Source organism: Pseudophryne corroboree, chromosome 2 (genome assembly GCF_028390025.1).
Source record: "Pseudophryne corroboree isolate aPseCor3 chromosome 2, aPseCor3.hap2, whole genome shotgun sequence".
Lineage (NCBI taxonomy): Eukaryota > Metazoa > Chordata > Amphibia > Anura > Myobatrachidae > Pseudophryne > Pseudophryne corroboree.
The window spans coordinates 333,921,281-333,938,337 of NC_086445.1; the positions used below are offsets into that span (position 1 = coordinate 333,921,281).

Below are 17,057 nucleotides of genomic sequence, written 5' to 3' on the forward strand. Positions count from 1 at the left end.
ACAAATTTGGCTTTTTCATTCAGTGGAAAAAATGACACCACTTCTTCTCTCTAAAAAAAAAAAAAGTGCAGTAGCTCCGGCCTTTCAGCAGCTGATTGCCTGCTCCTTAAACTTCACAAAAGCCCCCGGAAACCTGTTAGGTGTTTCCACTGCTAAACCGCGACAGGGCAAACTGGAATCAGGAGCAATAAAAGGGCATTTGTAGGGGAGAGCGATGTGAGTGTGGTTATTACAGGTGGTTGAGCCAGGGATAATGACATTATATGTATCACCAATAAGAAGGCACATACAGTACAGTACACATGTCTCTCTTGTTAGATACAGTATGCCACATAAATGTATCGCTTTACGCCACCAATCACTTGGAGAGACAGGCATTGTAACTTTCAGTATCAGTGATACAATGTATCAATCTCCAACCCACACACCAGCTCGACATCTCTGAGAATCTGTACACAGCAGCAAGCCTGGCTGCGCTTTGTTAAATGGTCCAGGGAATAGTAATACTAAACATGGACATACGGACAAGGATTCAATACATGTAGATAAGCGCTCAATACATCTAAATAGCACACAAAACAGCTCCTATGTTATAAAAAAAAAACCTAGGAGGCTCTGCCATGGAGACAGAAAATGCTTGAGGTAGGCAAATAATATCGCATGTTATGTAAAAGGGAATGCGTGCTTGTGTGTAGTTGCAGGCTAGATTGATATGTAATGCATGGTAGAATCTAAAGGGTTGTCAACTTGATAACTAGAAAGGCTGAGTCTGCTCAGTGTTCTCCCCATCCACCCTACCTACTGTCAGACTCCTCCTTCTGTTCCCCCCATCCCCCTATACTTTCTCCCGCTCTCCTCTCTATCTCTCCCTCTATGTTGTATACAGTAGCTGCCTCCCTGCAATCCCATCGGGTTAAAAATCACAATGGGACTCCTAAAGCCGGAGGATGAGCGCTGGAGGCTTGGCAGTGCGGGCTGTGGGTCTGTCTGGCTGTGAGGGCTGCTGGTCAGACTGCATTCAGCAGCCAGGCTCTGGAAGAGCCGCCTCTTCTCCTGCCACCCTAAACACACCAGATGCATTTTTTATGGCTTTCCGCGATGGTTGGGCCCTGGAGACGTAAGTCTGAGTGAGTATTTAGATTTATTACGATGGTCGGTGCAGGTTAAATGATTGGAGCGATGTGGGTGTTTTTTGTCTTCTCCTTGTCGGCGCTGCCATGCTCCCTGTTTCATTGGTATGATCTAGGCAGCAACATAGTGTAATTGTGCTGGAGTCTGCTCAGAGAGGACTGGATGGGCTGCTCCGAGGCGGATGCAGTGCAGAATTCCGGGGCTTCTGCTCATTAGGGGGCTTAATAGTCATCCTCAGCTCATTATATAGGATTTTGGCAAGTGCATGGTTAACTTTATTTTAATAGAAGGGCACTGATCCCCTGCCTCGCGTTTCTGGTAAGCAATTGTAATTCAATTAAAGTTGCAAGACGACTGGGACTGAGTATGAATGATTACTGGGCATATACAGCTTTACATTTTACATATACTGCTGGCAAGATTGGCTTGGTGAATGGATGGATTTGAAGGTATGATGGGAGACCTAACTTCCACCTTGCCAGGCGGACACTTGCTTGTTTGTCTTGCATATGATCATTGGCGATATCTGTAGCTTTTTTTTATTACTGTCGGCTGTGGCTGTAGGGATACAAGTTGTTTTAGGGTGACTGGAAGCACGTCAGTGGGTTTGTGCTGCTGCTCACTGCTCACTGACAGCAGCAGCAGCCCAGCCATGCTGTCTCTGTGGATCCCATTTATATGTTCTAAAATGAAATTGTAATCATGCTTAGATACAGTCACCTATCGATTAGACGGATGTTTGAAGCTATTGTTATTATTGGACTGGCTCTTGCCTGGTTTATTTTCCCCTCTTCCCCGAGGAGCACCATTAGCCACCATCCTTGGCTGTAATGAGCAGCTTTAATGCTGAGAGTATTGACAATGGTGAAAATAGAAATGATCCATTCGATCCATCTCACTAAGCTAGTTTTCTAGCATCTCCAAAGTAAATCGTATTTGACTAAGCACGCTCCCGAGAGACATGTACATGTATGTGTATTATGTTCATTATTTCCGATTAGTAGCAACACAGCGTATACAGCGATTAACCCCTTCCCCGCCGGCTCCCCCAGTCTGCAGCGTTGATAGATTATTATGAGGCATTAGAATAGAAATGATGTCGTGCAGTCTGATTCTCGTATGAACGAGGCTGGAAGCAGGGACTCATTCTTCACATGAATGTCAAAGCAGAGCAGGAATGAAAGAGGGGTGTATTTCCCCGGCATAGTCCATAGCTCCCTTACAAAGTGCCATTTTGCTTGCGAATCCGATTCGCATTGTACAAGCAACACGGAGCTTGACGTTCATTTCCCTCTGTCTGATTATTGTATACGTGTTATCAATGATAATGTGATACCTTAGTCATTTCTAGACAAAAATTAACCACTCGCTCCTAGGTAGCTAGACTGCAACGCATTGCGGTAGAAATGCGTTGATACCACACACATCTTGGATTAAACCATGTCGGTTAATATGGAGATCTTTCAGTGCGCTGTTCCATGAAGCGGTGCTGAAAAAAGAAAAGAGTATAAAGATAGGTGAAGTGGGAAAAGATCTCAAGAAGCAGTAGTGACAGCCATTTTATGCATACTTATAGATGATTATGAACACTCTGAATTGGGAATCTTTAGTAATGGAAACCTGTCTGGTCATGGCATTGCATTCAACATTTTTAAATATGTACTTGACACCCATTAGATTCATGATATAATGCATACATGCCTGTGAAAAGCAATGGTAGAATATATGTTTGTGTGGAATATTGCATATCAGGCATACTGTATAGTTTATAGTATATACAACATCTGTGAAAACAACATGGTATGTGTGTGTCTCAGTATGCAGCTGTCATACTTAAAATGTTTTGTATTTTGTCCCCCAGGAGGTAAGATGTACTATTGCTGCTCCGCAGTCACGTTTGACCAGGACTTAAACAAGAAAATGCAGATGTGGATATTACAGACGATTGCATTTGCTTTAACATCACTGGTTCTCTCTTGGGCAGAAACAATAGAATCCTATGGCGAGGTCTGTGACAATTGTCCTTGTGAGGAACGAGATGGTATATTATCTGTGAATTGTGAAAATAGAGGGATCATTAGTCTTTCTGAGATCACCCCTCCACGTTTTTCAATCTATCATCTCTTCCTGTTTGGGAACCTCTTAAATCGTCTATACCTAAACGAGTTTGTCAACTACACCGGTGCTTATATATTGCATCTTGGTAATAACGATATCCAGGATATTGAAACTGGGTCATTTCATGGACTTCAGGGTCTAAAGAGGCTGCATTTGAACAACAACAAGCTGGAACTTTTAAAAAATGACACTTTTCTTGGCCTAGAAAGCCTGGAGTATTTGCAAGTTGATTATAATTATATAATCTCTATTGAGCCTCATGCTTTTAGTAGGCTTCACACTTTGCAAGTATTAATATTGAATGACAACCTTTTGTCCACTTTGCCAAACAATCTTTTTCGTTTTGTCCCTTTAACACACCTAGACCTAAGAGGAAACAGACTAAAAGTACTTCCCTTTATGGGCCTACTGGAACATATGGATAAGGTGGTGGAGCTGCAATTGGAGGAGAACCCATGGAATTGCTCCTGTGAACTAATTGCCCTAAAGGATTGGCTATATAGCATATCTTACTCTGCTCTAGTTGGTGATGTAGTTTGTGAAACTCCTTTTCGGCTATACGGGAGAGATCTAGATGAGATTTCCAAGCAGGAATTATGCCCCAGGAAACTGATTCCGTCCTACGAGATGCGGCCACCAATTCCCCGGAGTACAAATGAGTACTTCCACACCACCCCGGCCTCAGTAAATTCGGGTGCCACCATCTCTTCATCATTTGTTTACAAAAACCCTACAAAACCCAAAAGCACACGTCAACCTAACAGATCCAGAGTGCGAGCCACATCACACCACCCTCCCAAAGAAAATGGATACATTGCTTATCAGACCAAATCCCCAGTGCCTTTGGAGTGTCCTACAAACTGCACTTGCAACCTGCAGATCTCCAATCTGGGACTTAACGTTAACTGTCAGGAGAGAAAGATTCAGAGTATCTCGGAATTACACCCTAAACCTTATAATCCCAAAAAGATGTATCTGACAGGCAATTATATAACTTTGGTTCGGAGGTCTGACTTTATTGATTCTACTGGATTGGACCTTCTGCATCTTGGGAACAATCGGATATCTGTTATACAGGATCGAGCCTTTGGGGATTTAAATAATCTACGCAGACTGTACTTAAATGGCAATTCTATTGAAAAGCTGACTCCAGGCTTGTTATATGGCCTTCAAAGCCTTCAATACCTTTTCCTACAATTTAATGCTATTAAGGTAATAGAGCCTGGAACATTTGATTCTGTTCCTGATCTCCACCTTTTATTCCTCAACAACAACCTCTTGAAATATTTGCCCGGCAATATTTTCTCTGGATTGAAGCTCTCCAGGCTAAATTTGCGAAGCAATCATTTCTCACATTTGACAGTGAGTGGTGTATTAGACCAACTACAGTCTTTAGTGCAGATAGACCTCCATGAAAACCCCTGGGACTGTACATGTGATGTAGTTGGGATGAAGCTCTGGTTGGAGCAGCTCAGTGTTGGAGTCCTGGTGGATGATGTCATCTGTAAATCTCCCAAGAAATTTGCTTTGAAGGAAATGAGATCGATCAAATCTGATCTTCTCTGTCCAGATTACTCTGATATTATAGTACCAACTTCTACACCTTCAGAGGAACTGCCTACAGAGAGTACTACAACGTTAATTTATCCCCTTCAATTCAACAATGTGTCAAGCTCAGTGCCCTTGTCTGTGCTCATACTGAGCCTGCTCTTGGTTTTCATTATGTCTGTGTTTGTGGCTGCAGGGCTATTTGTCCTTGTGATGAAACGGAGGAAAAAGAATCAAAATGAGCCAGCCAGCACAAATAACTCAGACGTGAGCTCATTCAACATGCAGTACAGTGTGTACAGCAACAGACCACTGCCTAAAGTGAAGACTCCAGCTGGCCATGTGTATGAGTACATCCCCCACCCTCTCGGTCACATGTGCAAAAACCCTATCTACAGATCAAGAGAGGGAAATTCTGTGGATGATTACAAAGATCTCCATGAACTTAAAGTCACATACAGAAATCATCTAGAGGAGGAAAGGGAAAATAATCTCAGGAGTCCAAATTATAGTGTCAGCACTATTGAGCCCAGAGTGGAGCTTTCTCCTGTGCAAGATACAGATCGTGTCTATAGAGGAATCTTAGAACCTGATAAAGCACCTTCGCCAGGGAATAATATAGATTATAAATACAGTAACCCTCCTGCATTTACCTACACTCCAAAATATGAGGCAAAGCGTCAGTTTTTACATCCGGATAGGTTAAGAGAAGCTGTGCTGTATAGCACACCCAGTACTGTTTATGTGGAACCTAACAGGAATGAATATCTGGAATTAAAAGCAAAACTAAACGTTGAGCCAGACTACCTCGAAGTGCTGGAAAAACAGACAACATTTAGCCAGTTTTAGACTCCTACAACTACAGTATTATCTCTGAAACAAAGGACTAAACGACGATTTTGTTGCTTCAACCTTCGGATGAAGTGCCTTGGCACAAGATTTTCAGCTGCAGCAAATTATACTGAAAGGGTGTGCAATTTTCTTCTCCTTTTTGTAGGACAACATCAATTGTATAAACTGGGCACAACAATTACTGTTTGCAAGCAGTCCGCTGTGGTCTATTTCTGCAGCCTGAGAATTAAAAAGTTGGAATCACTCCTGGTGCTAGGAGGTATCTATGAAGAATATACCACACATATGCTATAACCCTTCAGATAAGGGTGGGTCTAAATGACTTTTATGGTGTTTTAGCATCAGTCCACCTAGGTTTAATATAAAGGTCCATTTTTACAGGATGTATTTGTATGCTTTCAGAACTTTTGAAGTAAAAGCTAAATTATGTAAGCTACTACGATCTTTATGCATCACCATCGATGGTGTAAACAAATTCTAAAGTGCAAAGACATAGAATTCATAACTTGGGTAGTCAAATAACTTATTGTTGAAATATCAAATATTTTAATGTAGCACCTATTTTTATATGCACATTAGCATTTTTGTTCTTCACTATTCCAGTTTTTTATTTGCTCAAAAGTGTTGCACTACATAAAGATGTTGAGTTTCAGAAATGGTAATATTGGTGATATGGCTGTGCAAATTGTAGACTTAAGTGACCAAATTGTAAAAGAGAGTTTAGTGCAAAGGTTAAATTAATCATTGGACACTTCAGAGAGTTCAGTAGTAAGGTATATACCTGGTATTAATTGGAAAATGATTTCATTTCATTAGTGAACCAAATGTAATTTCTTGACTACTATTGTAGCCAATTTCAACTGCACTGTACAGATTGACGTGTGTTCTGTCACCTGGTAGGTTTGACATATGGAAATTTATAAGCTTGGAAAGTTACTGTTTTATTATTAATTTTATTATTGTTTTTAAAGGAGAGTAGTGCACTGATACATGTATTCAACTTTCAAGAATGTTACAGTATATGAGCAACCATCCAGTATGCATTCCAGATTCCAAACATTCTAATCTTTATTTGGTTTCTGCCATTGAAAAGTAATGGCACAGATTCAAGTATTAAGAATAGTCTTTGTTAATGTGTACAATATGAGTTAGGTATTCATACCCTGATGTATTCTTCAATACATAATGCCCAATCCAAGATTAAGAGAAGAAATAATTAGAACTGTTACATTGTTCAGAGCACGTTATTTTCTCATTTATATATCAAAACACCATGAATTTCTTTTTATTTATTTTTTATATTTTTTTCATTTAGCATTTGCAACAGGGTAAGTAGTGACACACATACATACATACATACATACATACATACAAACACACACACACACACACACACACACACACACACACACACACACACTACTGTATATCCATCTATTTATATATATATATATATATATATACACACAGTATATTTCTGAGCAACTTCAGAAATTCTAATTTGTATTCTGGATATATCTCCCCTTGACCATGGGGAATTCATGTGAGTGTACCTCTAGTATTGCTAAAAATCTTTCTGGTTTGAAGCTTACTCCGTAAAAATGTTATATTTTGCATTGCGAGACCTATTACTCATATGCAATGACTTACTTACTGAATATACTTTTTGGGATTCTTTCATGAAGATTCATTTGTTGACATACAGTATTGTACTTTGTATTGCTAATTTTCACATGATGATAAACAGGGATATGCAACTTTTCAAATAACTGCCCTCTAAAATGTAAACTATTTTTATGAATTATATTATGATCAGCATTGGATTACAATGCTACATAATTTATTCATTATTGAAAATATATTTATTTTGCTGTTTACAATGTTCCCTAACAGCAGCATATTATTTTCTGTACTTTTCTGTTAAGTGTTTAAAAAAACAAAACCATCACCTAAAACAACATCATGTTTTATTTCTAATGCATGTTTGATCTTACTCATGTTTACATTGGTTAAAATACTTTGATGTATTCTATATTTACCTCTACATGGATTTATTTTTAAATCATCCACACCTTCTTTTTCAAAATAATTTAATGAAATGCATTAAATGTTATACTAGGCCCAATTAATTTTTTATTTAATTGCATTTAATTCTGCCATAATTCTCATTCTAATATTATCCAAGATACAATCAATCAATCTCTACAAAAATAAATCTGAAATATATATTTTTTTATGCACGCTTAATATGATTTTGATCGACATTTGTACAGTGTATACTTTAGTGAGAAAAGGATAACTAAAATACTGGATATTCTACTAGTGTGAAAGACCTTAACATTATATGATATTTCTGCTTTCAATAAAGGGACATAGCCACATGAAAGAACAAAAAAAAGGAAATAAAGATCAACACATTAATATATTAAATATAAATGATGTCACTCTTTAACCATAATAAGAAAAATGTGTGTATTTAACTGGAATAGCAAAGGGTACATATCAGTCATATGTCTATACCAAACACTTACTGATGATATTTTGTTGATACATGAGAAAATAGAGACAGGATACTATAAGGCAGCTTTGTAATGTATGAAGGATGTTATTTTATTTACATTCAGATATTTTGTTCAGTGATATGTACTTTATTTAATCTACAAAATTTTGGGATTTCAATGTAAAATTATATTTTAAGAAATTAAATAATTCTATTAAAATTGATGATACCAATCTGTATTATAGCATTTACGCTTTTGTTATTATATGACAAATAATTTAGAATTTTCTGCAAGTCATAAATGTTATCTGCACAGTTTGGCCTGCAAAATAGATTTATATAGAATACAACATTGAAGGTTCTATAAAAAAAACTATGAAGAATAACATTCTTTATGATAATACAGTCAATGTTGCATATTATATAAACATAAACAAAAGCATTTCAATAATTGTATAGATTTTAAAACGATTTCATGGACAATCTTTTTCTGTAGAAGGTTTTCCAAATCATAAGCATTGCAGACTCCAGTGGTTTTGCACCAGATGGGATCTACTAATTGAATATCAGAGCCTTAAATGTATTACTAATGTGCTTTAACATAACGTGAACATTCATGTGTGAATGGGTGTTCAAGTGTTTAACACATAGCAATTACAATATTGTCCTCAGGTGTAATATGAGGTGGAAGTGATGATATGCATATCCTAATTTATAGATATAAATATGAAGAAGTATTTACTGCCATTCATAGATTTTATCATCACTACTCAAAATAATTATGGTACAATATGTCCTCACATTTCTGTGCTCTCTATCACACATTGGGCACTATTCAGCAACAGTAGTGATATTGTCCCAAATATTTTTGGACAATATCAACACATTTTTTTCTCTCTTAATTGCTTTCCCCACTGTTCAGGGTTGTGTTAACACATTAGCCCTGTGAAGGCAACCTATGTAGTCTTTTCTACTATCCCTGCCATGCCCCATCTGCTCACTATATATATATATATATATATATATATACTGTATATATATATATATATATATTAGAGATGAGTGGGTTCGGATGTAATGCCAGAATTAACGCCAGTTCGGTTTTATCCGGATTTTTCCTATTGGCTATCCAAAACACGTGACGTCCGTGAGCCAATAAGTTGCCATTTTGAGTACCGAGTAAATCCGATTAAACCGAGTAAAACTGAACCCGCTCATCTCTAATATATATATAGCCCCTCCTGGCGCTTCTCTACCGTGAATACATACTGCTCCCACATGTGTTCCTCTGCCTCCCAAATACAGTTTCCATGTAGGAATTTTGGGGGGCAGTAGTATGAATCAATAAGTCAGAGAAGCACAAGGAAGGGCTATATGCTGTGTGTGTATATATATATATATATATATATATATATCTTGGAAGAGCTGGCACTCACCCTAAACGTACGGCTCTGGTGCCCTCTGGAATGATAAGTATACGGCAAATGGAAACATGCAGCGGCACTCAGAGACTGATCCCAGTAAATAAAGTGCAAAAGGTAAACTTTAATCCATGAAAAACAAAGTGGGGTGACCAACATTTCGGGGCGCTAACGCCCCTTTGTCAAGGTGATACAAATGTGCAAGACAACAACATACCTTTAAATAAGCAAAGAAGACCCACGAACGGGACAAACGCCAGCGGAAAGTGGGTGGGAACGGAATCCGTTCAGTGCACTTCCGGGTGTGGTGATGTCAGCGCGCCCGTACGTCGCGATCCGTCACTTCCTGGAAACCCGGAGCTTGCACGTCGCCTAGGAGACCGGTGCTAAGTGGTAACCAGAGGGCGGATAGACGTAGGTGTGGCTGACGAGACAAAGAGAAATGGTGCAATATAAACATGTATACAGTCAATAAACCGGATACTTGTAAAATACTTAGGTAATGAAACAGTTCCTTATTAAAGAAAATCTGACTACTGTTAACTTGGATCTATTTCTCAAATTGTTAGAACTTACCCTGACTAGGAACTATTTTTTGTTCGATGGGAAGTATTTTTGCCAAACTAGCGGGTGTGCTATGGGGAGCAACGTCTCCCCTTCTTTCGCTAATGTGTTCATGATGCAGGAGGAGCAGGCTATGTTCTGCACCGACGCTGCTACCTGCAGTCATATTCTACACTACTCACGTTATATTGATGATGTGTTCATCCTCTGGACGGGCGGCCAATTGCTCTTTGAACAACTTGTCAACAAAATTAACAGCAGGGATTCACCAATTAAAATCACGGCGGAGAGTAACCCACATTCTCTTAATTATCTGGATGTCCAGATTTCCATTATCAATGGGAGTATCAGAACGGATATTTTTTACAAGCCGACTGATAAGAACACTTTACTGCGAGCCAACAGCCACCACCCAAGGGCACTAAAAAAAGGCCTTCCCAGGTCCCAATTGATGAGGGCCGCAAGAATCACTAGCGATCCATCCAGATTAGACCAGGCTCTTTCCACCGTCATGAACCGCTTTGCAGTCAGAGGTTATGATGCAGGCGAACTTTCTAAGCACAAATTAGAAGTCGCAGCCATCCCGCGACATGAGTTGTTACAGCAAAAACCTAAGAAACAAGATCAATTGGTACCATTAGTCACCAAGTATACCACCGCCAGCCCTGTGGTACCTCGAGCCCTAAAAGCTATGTGGCCAATAATATCCACTGATAAGAAATTACCTATTTTCAAGAAAAAAGACCCCTCACATGCTACAAGAAAAGCAAAAGCATTAAAGATTATGTGGTACATTCAGATATAACAGGCTTTGGGGAGCAGACAGCTTCCAACTTCCTGACCAAGCCTCCGGGATGCTACAGGTGCCTTGGGTGCAAAACGTGTGCCAACATACAACCGGGGCCATCCTTTATATCTACTTCTACTGGCAAATCATTTAATATCAGGCATGTCGTTACATGCACTACTACCCACATTGTATACTTAATCACTTGCCCCTGCAAGTTACAGTATGTGGGTAAGACAGTACGCACTGCCCGAGAACGTTTTGCCATGCACAGATCTGCTATTAAGTATGCAATTGTAGGAAAATCTTCTGATAAGCCAGTCGCGAAACACTATGCTGAATCTCACCACTCACTTCAGGATCTGAACCTACAGATCATATTGATCATATCCCCAAATCTATACGCGGCGGTGACCGTGGGGGCCAGCTTCTACGTCTTGAGGCTAGATGGATTTATTCACTCGATACTATTAGACCTAAAGGTCTTAATGATAAGATCGCTTGGAGTGTGTTTCAAATTTAAGCTTTTGCTAGTATGCAGGTTTAATTATCACCCATGTATAGTAAGATTATTAACTAGATATCAATTTGTCTATATTTAATTATTATTTTCTCCTGCCAATACTGCCTACCTAATTTGCGAAATGCTATATGGTTAAAATGATGTTGTCTTTTTACCTTTCTTGTTCCTAATATGCATCTAACTACATATTTCTTGCTCTAATTACTAAGTCTATTATACAGTCTTTATGTGCTTCATATTTTATGTATGCTATAGCATGTGTCTTTTTAATTATGCACAGTTTTTATTACCTAAGTATTTTACATGTATCCGGTTTATTGACTGTATACATGTTTATATTGCACCATTTCTCTTTGTCTCGTCAGCCACACCTACGTCTATCCGCCCTCTGGTTACCACTAAGCGCCGGTCTCCTAGGCGACCGTGCAAGCTCCGGGTTTCCAGGAAGTGACGGATCGCGACGTACGGGCGTGCTGACGTCACCACACCCAGAAGTGCACTGAAGGGATTCCGTTCCCACCCACTTTCCGCTGGCGTGTGTCCCGTTCGCGGGTCTTCTTTGCTTATTTAAAGGTATGTTGTTGTCTTGCACATTTGTATCACCTTGACAAAGGGACGTTAGCGCCCCGAAACGATGGTCACCCCACTTTGTTTTTCATGGATTAAAGTTTACCTTTTGCACTTTATTTACTGGGATCAGTCTCTGAGTGCCGCTGCATGTTTCCATTTGCCGTATATATATATATATATATATATATATATATATATATATATATTTACAAATCTGTGTAATAGCCTTGCCAGGAACACTGGCAGTGTATTTTCCAAATGAGGGGTGGAGAGTGGGTGGATTTTCAGTTGGCTGCAGGAACTGATTGGAAGAGATCTCTTTGTTCCTGCAATTTTTGGCTAAAATAAGTATCTTAATCCATATAATGCCGATCTGAAATGGCGTTATATAAAGTAAGCTTTTTAGCATTTAAAAAAAATGTTTTTCTGTTACCTGGATAGCAAAAAACATTAAGCGCTGCAGAGATCAATGGCTTGCTCTCTAAAGTGCAATATTGTAGGAATGGAGTATTAAAAGAGAAGTTAATTCCTTTGATAAATAACGGGGATACTTAAGTTATGCAGAAACACGTTTCCACATGATTTAAGTAGAAATTTGCTATCTGAATATTGCCCATTATCTCTATAAAGCCAATTAAGGGAAGAGATAATATTTTATCAGATGGCACTATAACTGAATGTCTTGCGTTTACTTTGGTTCTTCTTTAGGTAGCAAAATGTACTATTCTTTAGACGTAAGAACTGAAATTCTCTTCCAAGTAATTTCCCATATCCCTAACGTGCAAAGTTAGTAGAATTGTAGGTGTTCTATATTCAGAGCGTTTATGGTTCACTGCTAATTGTACACTCAATTATACTTCAAACAGGGAAACCTGAATGTGAACTCTACCTTGAAAAGTGGCAACAACTTGTTTGGTTAGGTACAATCTACAACCATCTTCTCTTTTAAATCTATTAGACCTACAGATACAAGCATAACATGCAGATTCCAGGGCCTCTCAAACTGTGTAACCTCAAGGTTCCCTAAGTATACTGTACAGTGGTTGCTCCAAAATGGATCTACTGTTGGCTAGGTTTATTAAAAAACAAAGCAATTGGTGAAGTTCTAGTTTAATGCAAACTGAATCTTTTCTGGGGAATAAAAAATATTGTATATATATATATATATATATATATATATATATATATATATATATATATACATTCCCAATACTTAGTCTAAGCGAAACCTCCCTTTCACCTATCATCTGTAGTTTTTAAGTTACATGTATCAGTAAGTATCTGCAACACATAACCTATTTTTTTTATTTTCTAATAGGATCTCTGAAAAAGCCATGCTTCTATGCTATAGCAGTATATGAGGTCCACCCCCCCCCCTCCCCCACTGCTACATATCAGATGTCAGGGGACTCAAACTGCCTACGTGAATCCCAATCACGCTGATAGTTTTAGCTGCCATTCTCCGCTAAGTAATTCATTTGGTATTGGGGAATTCTACCTGCCAGCTTCAATAGAGATTTGTGCTGGGAATTTGGCTTCCCTGACACCAGGCATGATTCAGCATTGGGAGAAGGTGTTCATATACAAGTATGGAATACAATTATCATTACATCTCAAAATAGGTTAGTCAGTTACCTGTAATACATAATGTAATGTATATAATCATTAGATTTATATGAATGCTATATTAAAATTTCATATTTAGCACTTAAAACACCACCTTTTAGATTTACTGACAGAGTATGGGATTCATGCATAGCCGCACTGAAGCAAACATATTTTTGGGGTCATTTTTTGGGGTGTAAAAGTATATGATCTTTGAAGAAACAGAAGTAATTATACTCTGTTTTCATTATGTCCTACTGAAAATATTACCAATCCCAATTTGTTATATGGTTTGTGATACATTTTTTACTGCTTATGTACTTAATTTATATTTTATATTGAAAACTTTGTAGCACACAGGAAATCAATATCATATATTTAATATTGATTGTTCTGATAGGAAATGATTGACGAGTTTAAACTTATATAGAGTAAAAGATATTATTGACATGTGCCTTAGAAAAACTGAGACTGCAGGATAAAATACATTGATTAAATATTTTAATATTTACAACATGTATTCAAGTTATTAAAAAATAAACTATTTTACCTAATAAATAAACTATTTTACCTTCAGTTTGAGGTAATTTCCATTTTTAATTATAATTAATTCATAGTTTAAAATACATTAAAACATAACTTTAAACATGTGAATTAGTACACTGAGACAGGGGTAGATTTTGGGGTCAGATTGCTCCTACGCCAACCCAATCACGTCACTGCTTTCTTCATTTCAGTGGCCAGTCCGGATGCCTTGAGATCACCAAAGCAGCCCCAACCTAACCCCACTAATAAAAGATGTGTATGTATGTATATATATATATATATATATATATATATATATATATATAAAAGTTGTAATGACAAAATAAAAAGAATCACCTGGCCTCATCAGACTGGTGTGTAGTCCCCCGGCAGGTGTCGCTCTCGGTATGTGCCTCATGTGACTAGTAGGAAATCTACCTCTGCACTAATGGCCTTATTTAAAGTTAGGAGTAAATCAAAAGAAAGGAGCAACTTGGCATCTTGGCAACATCATGTTGCACTGCAGGGGGTGGGGGGGGGAGACTTAAATTGTGTTTCCAGATTGTCAGTTAGGAGGTATATTATATTACAGTATCTTTTTACTGTAGTATTAAATAAAGCTATCCAGTATCTGAATGTTGCTTTCAAATCAACCAGTACTTTTCATACATGTAGAAAAAAATATCATGGCATTGCAATATGGTTTGTTCCTTTTTTGTTGTACTAACTCTAAATGTGACCCTGAATTCTTTATGCTTCTTTATTATTTGTATTACTTGCGTGCTTTTGGTTATGCTTGTTTTCTCATTAATGTACATGGCCAGTGATGTACAATAATGGTAGCTGTTGAATCAATATACTGGAAAGTCTGCTGGGCACCAGTTAGAACTTGAACATCCCATTTGTTTTAACACAAATGTTTGTCTATGCACTTGGGTTTTTAAGTATGTATTTTGAATAGAACATAGAAACAGGTGCACCATAAAACCATTACAATTATAATACATTTAATTATACATACTATTTGAGTTTTTTGGCATAAAATTGGCCAATCTTATGAGCCTGCCCACCAATCGTCAAGGTAACTTTATTGGGCAGGTCCCTAACATTATATTGGTTCGCCTCTGGGGTGCAGGGCACCCCCAAACCAACCCAGCCAAACCACCCATGGGCACCACACAAATAAAGGATAGCAGTGAAAAATCAGAGTGTTAGGTAAGTGAAAGTAGCTGCTGAATGTTAGAAAGAGGACAGCAGTGGAGTATCAGAGTGTTAAAGTGTTAAAAAGGTTACATCACTCCGTGTTTGTTTTTATTTATGTAACATTTTCACACATCTTCTACTTTTTGAACACTTTCAACATTGATCTGCTAACCTCACCTTTTTAACACTTTAACACTCTGATACTCCACTGCTGTCCTCTCTCTAACACTCAGCAGCTACTTTCACTTACCTAACACTCTGTTTTTTTCACTTCTATTTTTTATTTGTGTGGTGCCCTAGGATGGGTTGCCTGGGGTGAGCCCTTATAATGTTGAGGTTACCTTGATAATTGGTATCATAATATTAACCAATTTTATGCTAACCTCAGATGCGATGTATAGTTAAATTTATTATAATTCTAATGGAAGTATGGTAAACCTGCTCAACTGTTTTGTATGTTGTAGTATTACTGTCTCTACTAGGTAGCACATCCCATTATAAGTATCTATGGTGTGCAGTTCTGGGCCCCTTCCCCAAATATATTTTCAGTAGAAGTTGCAAGATTGTACCTATTACACCCTAATTGTGGCTCCGTTGCACGCCTATCGTGACGCACATGTGCCCCATTCACTAGAATGGGAGCGTCTCTGTGCACTCCCTGAGGGGCTAGGTGGACGGATCACCTAGTCACGCTGGGAGTGCACATATGCGATGGAGCCGCCCTAGATGAGTGGGCTCCATCTGTATATAACTTTCATAGGTAATATATTTAAAGTTAAATGTAACTCAAAATACCAAAACTTCTGAAAACACAGTTATATTATATGTCCAAACCCTTACTATCCTGGTTATCACCTCTTGATGCAGAAGCAGCTGCAAATATCAGATATGTGTAGATGAATATTGAATCTATGTGCAGTACTGTATGTAGCTGTATGTATGTGCAGTGTTACACATTTTTGCTTAAGACAGATAATTACATTATGCACTTGTGTGCAACTAGACCCATTGAACTACTACAACATATTATGTAGCTTTTTGTATCATGGTGTAATGACATCACTGTATGTTACTATGAAACAGCCAGTGTTGAAGTTTCAATCCAGTTTCTCACTATGGCTCAAAGGTACTGTATTAAACTATGCTATGGTTCATGCCAGTTTTGTTATTGCTAAATTCTGGTCATAATCTGCATAAATAATGCAGGTATTCCAGAGGATGAAAGAGGGGCAGAGAAATAGGCCATTAATTGGAGCCCTCTCATACACTGCAAGATTTACAGTATGAGGGTACCTCCATTCATAGGAGTATCGGATAAGTTTGAATGATCCAAACCGTTTTTCAGTTGTTTTCAGACAGTGACCAATTATTATTCATGTCCATACCCTGGAATGATAATCATTCAGGGCAGTCATTTCATCAGCCTATCTGAACAATTATCATTCAGTGTATGGCAAGCTTTAGAGCTCCTCAAGCACTGATGATAACAATTCCACAAAATATTGCATGAAGGTTCAAGGGCGATTTGAGTACTTGATACAGAGATCTGAGCAAATTGTATTTGCATCAATTGTTTCTAAAATATGCAGCATTGCTCCGTAATGTCAGTAAAAATGTGAGGGAAAACTTAAAGCCCTTTTTACTTTTGCATAAAAAAAATATATTTGCAAATGTAAAATATTTGCATTTGTTATGAAGGGAAAATAACAG

General features: G+C 38.1%; 1 protein-coding gene across 3 annotated transcripts; it reads left to right on the top strand.

Moving 5' to 3' along the window:
* Positions 1 to 807: 807 nt before the first annotated feature.
* SLITRK5 (SLIT and NTRK like family member 5) lies at positions 808 to 7,586 on the top strand. Of its 3 annotated transcripts, none has more exons than XM_063953007.1 (2): positions 808 to 1,117; positions 2,993 to 7,586. In XM_063953007.1, the coding sequence occupies exons 1-2, from the start codon at positions 1,075 to 1,077 to the stop codon at positions 5,644 to 5,646; spliced, it is 2,697 nt and encodes an 898-aa protein (XP_063809077.1). In that variant the 5' UTR covers positions 808 to 1,074; the 3' UTR covers positions 5,647 to 7,586. The 3 variants fall into 3 exon arrangements, with proteins under 3 accessions (XP_063809077.1, XP_063809078.1, XP_063809079.1); XM_063953008.1 differs by having other exon boundaries at positions 808 to 1,127; positions 2,993 to 7,585; XM_063953009.1 differs by lacking the exon at positions 808 to 1,117 and adding an exon at positions 1,298 to 1,449.
* Positions 7,587 to 17,057: the final 9,471 nt, after the last annotated feature.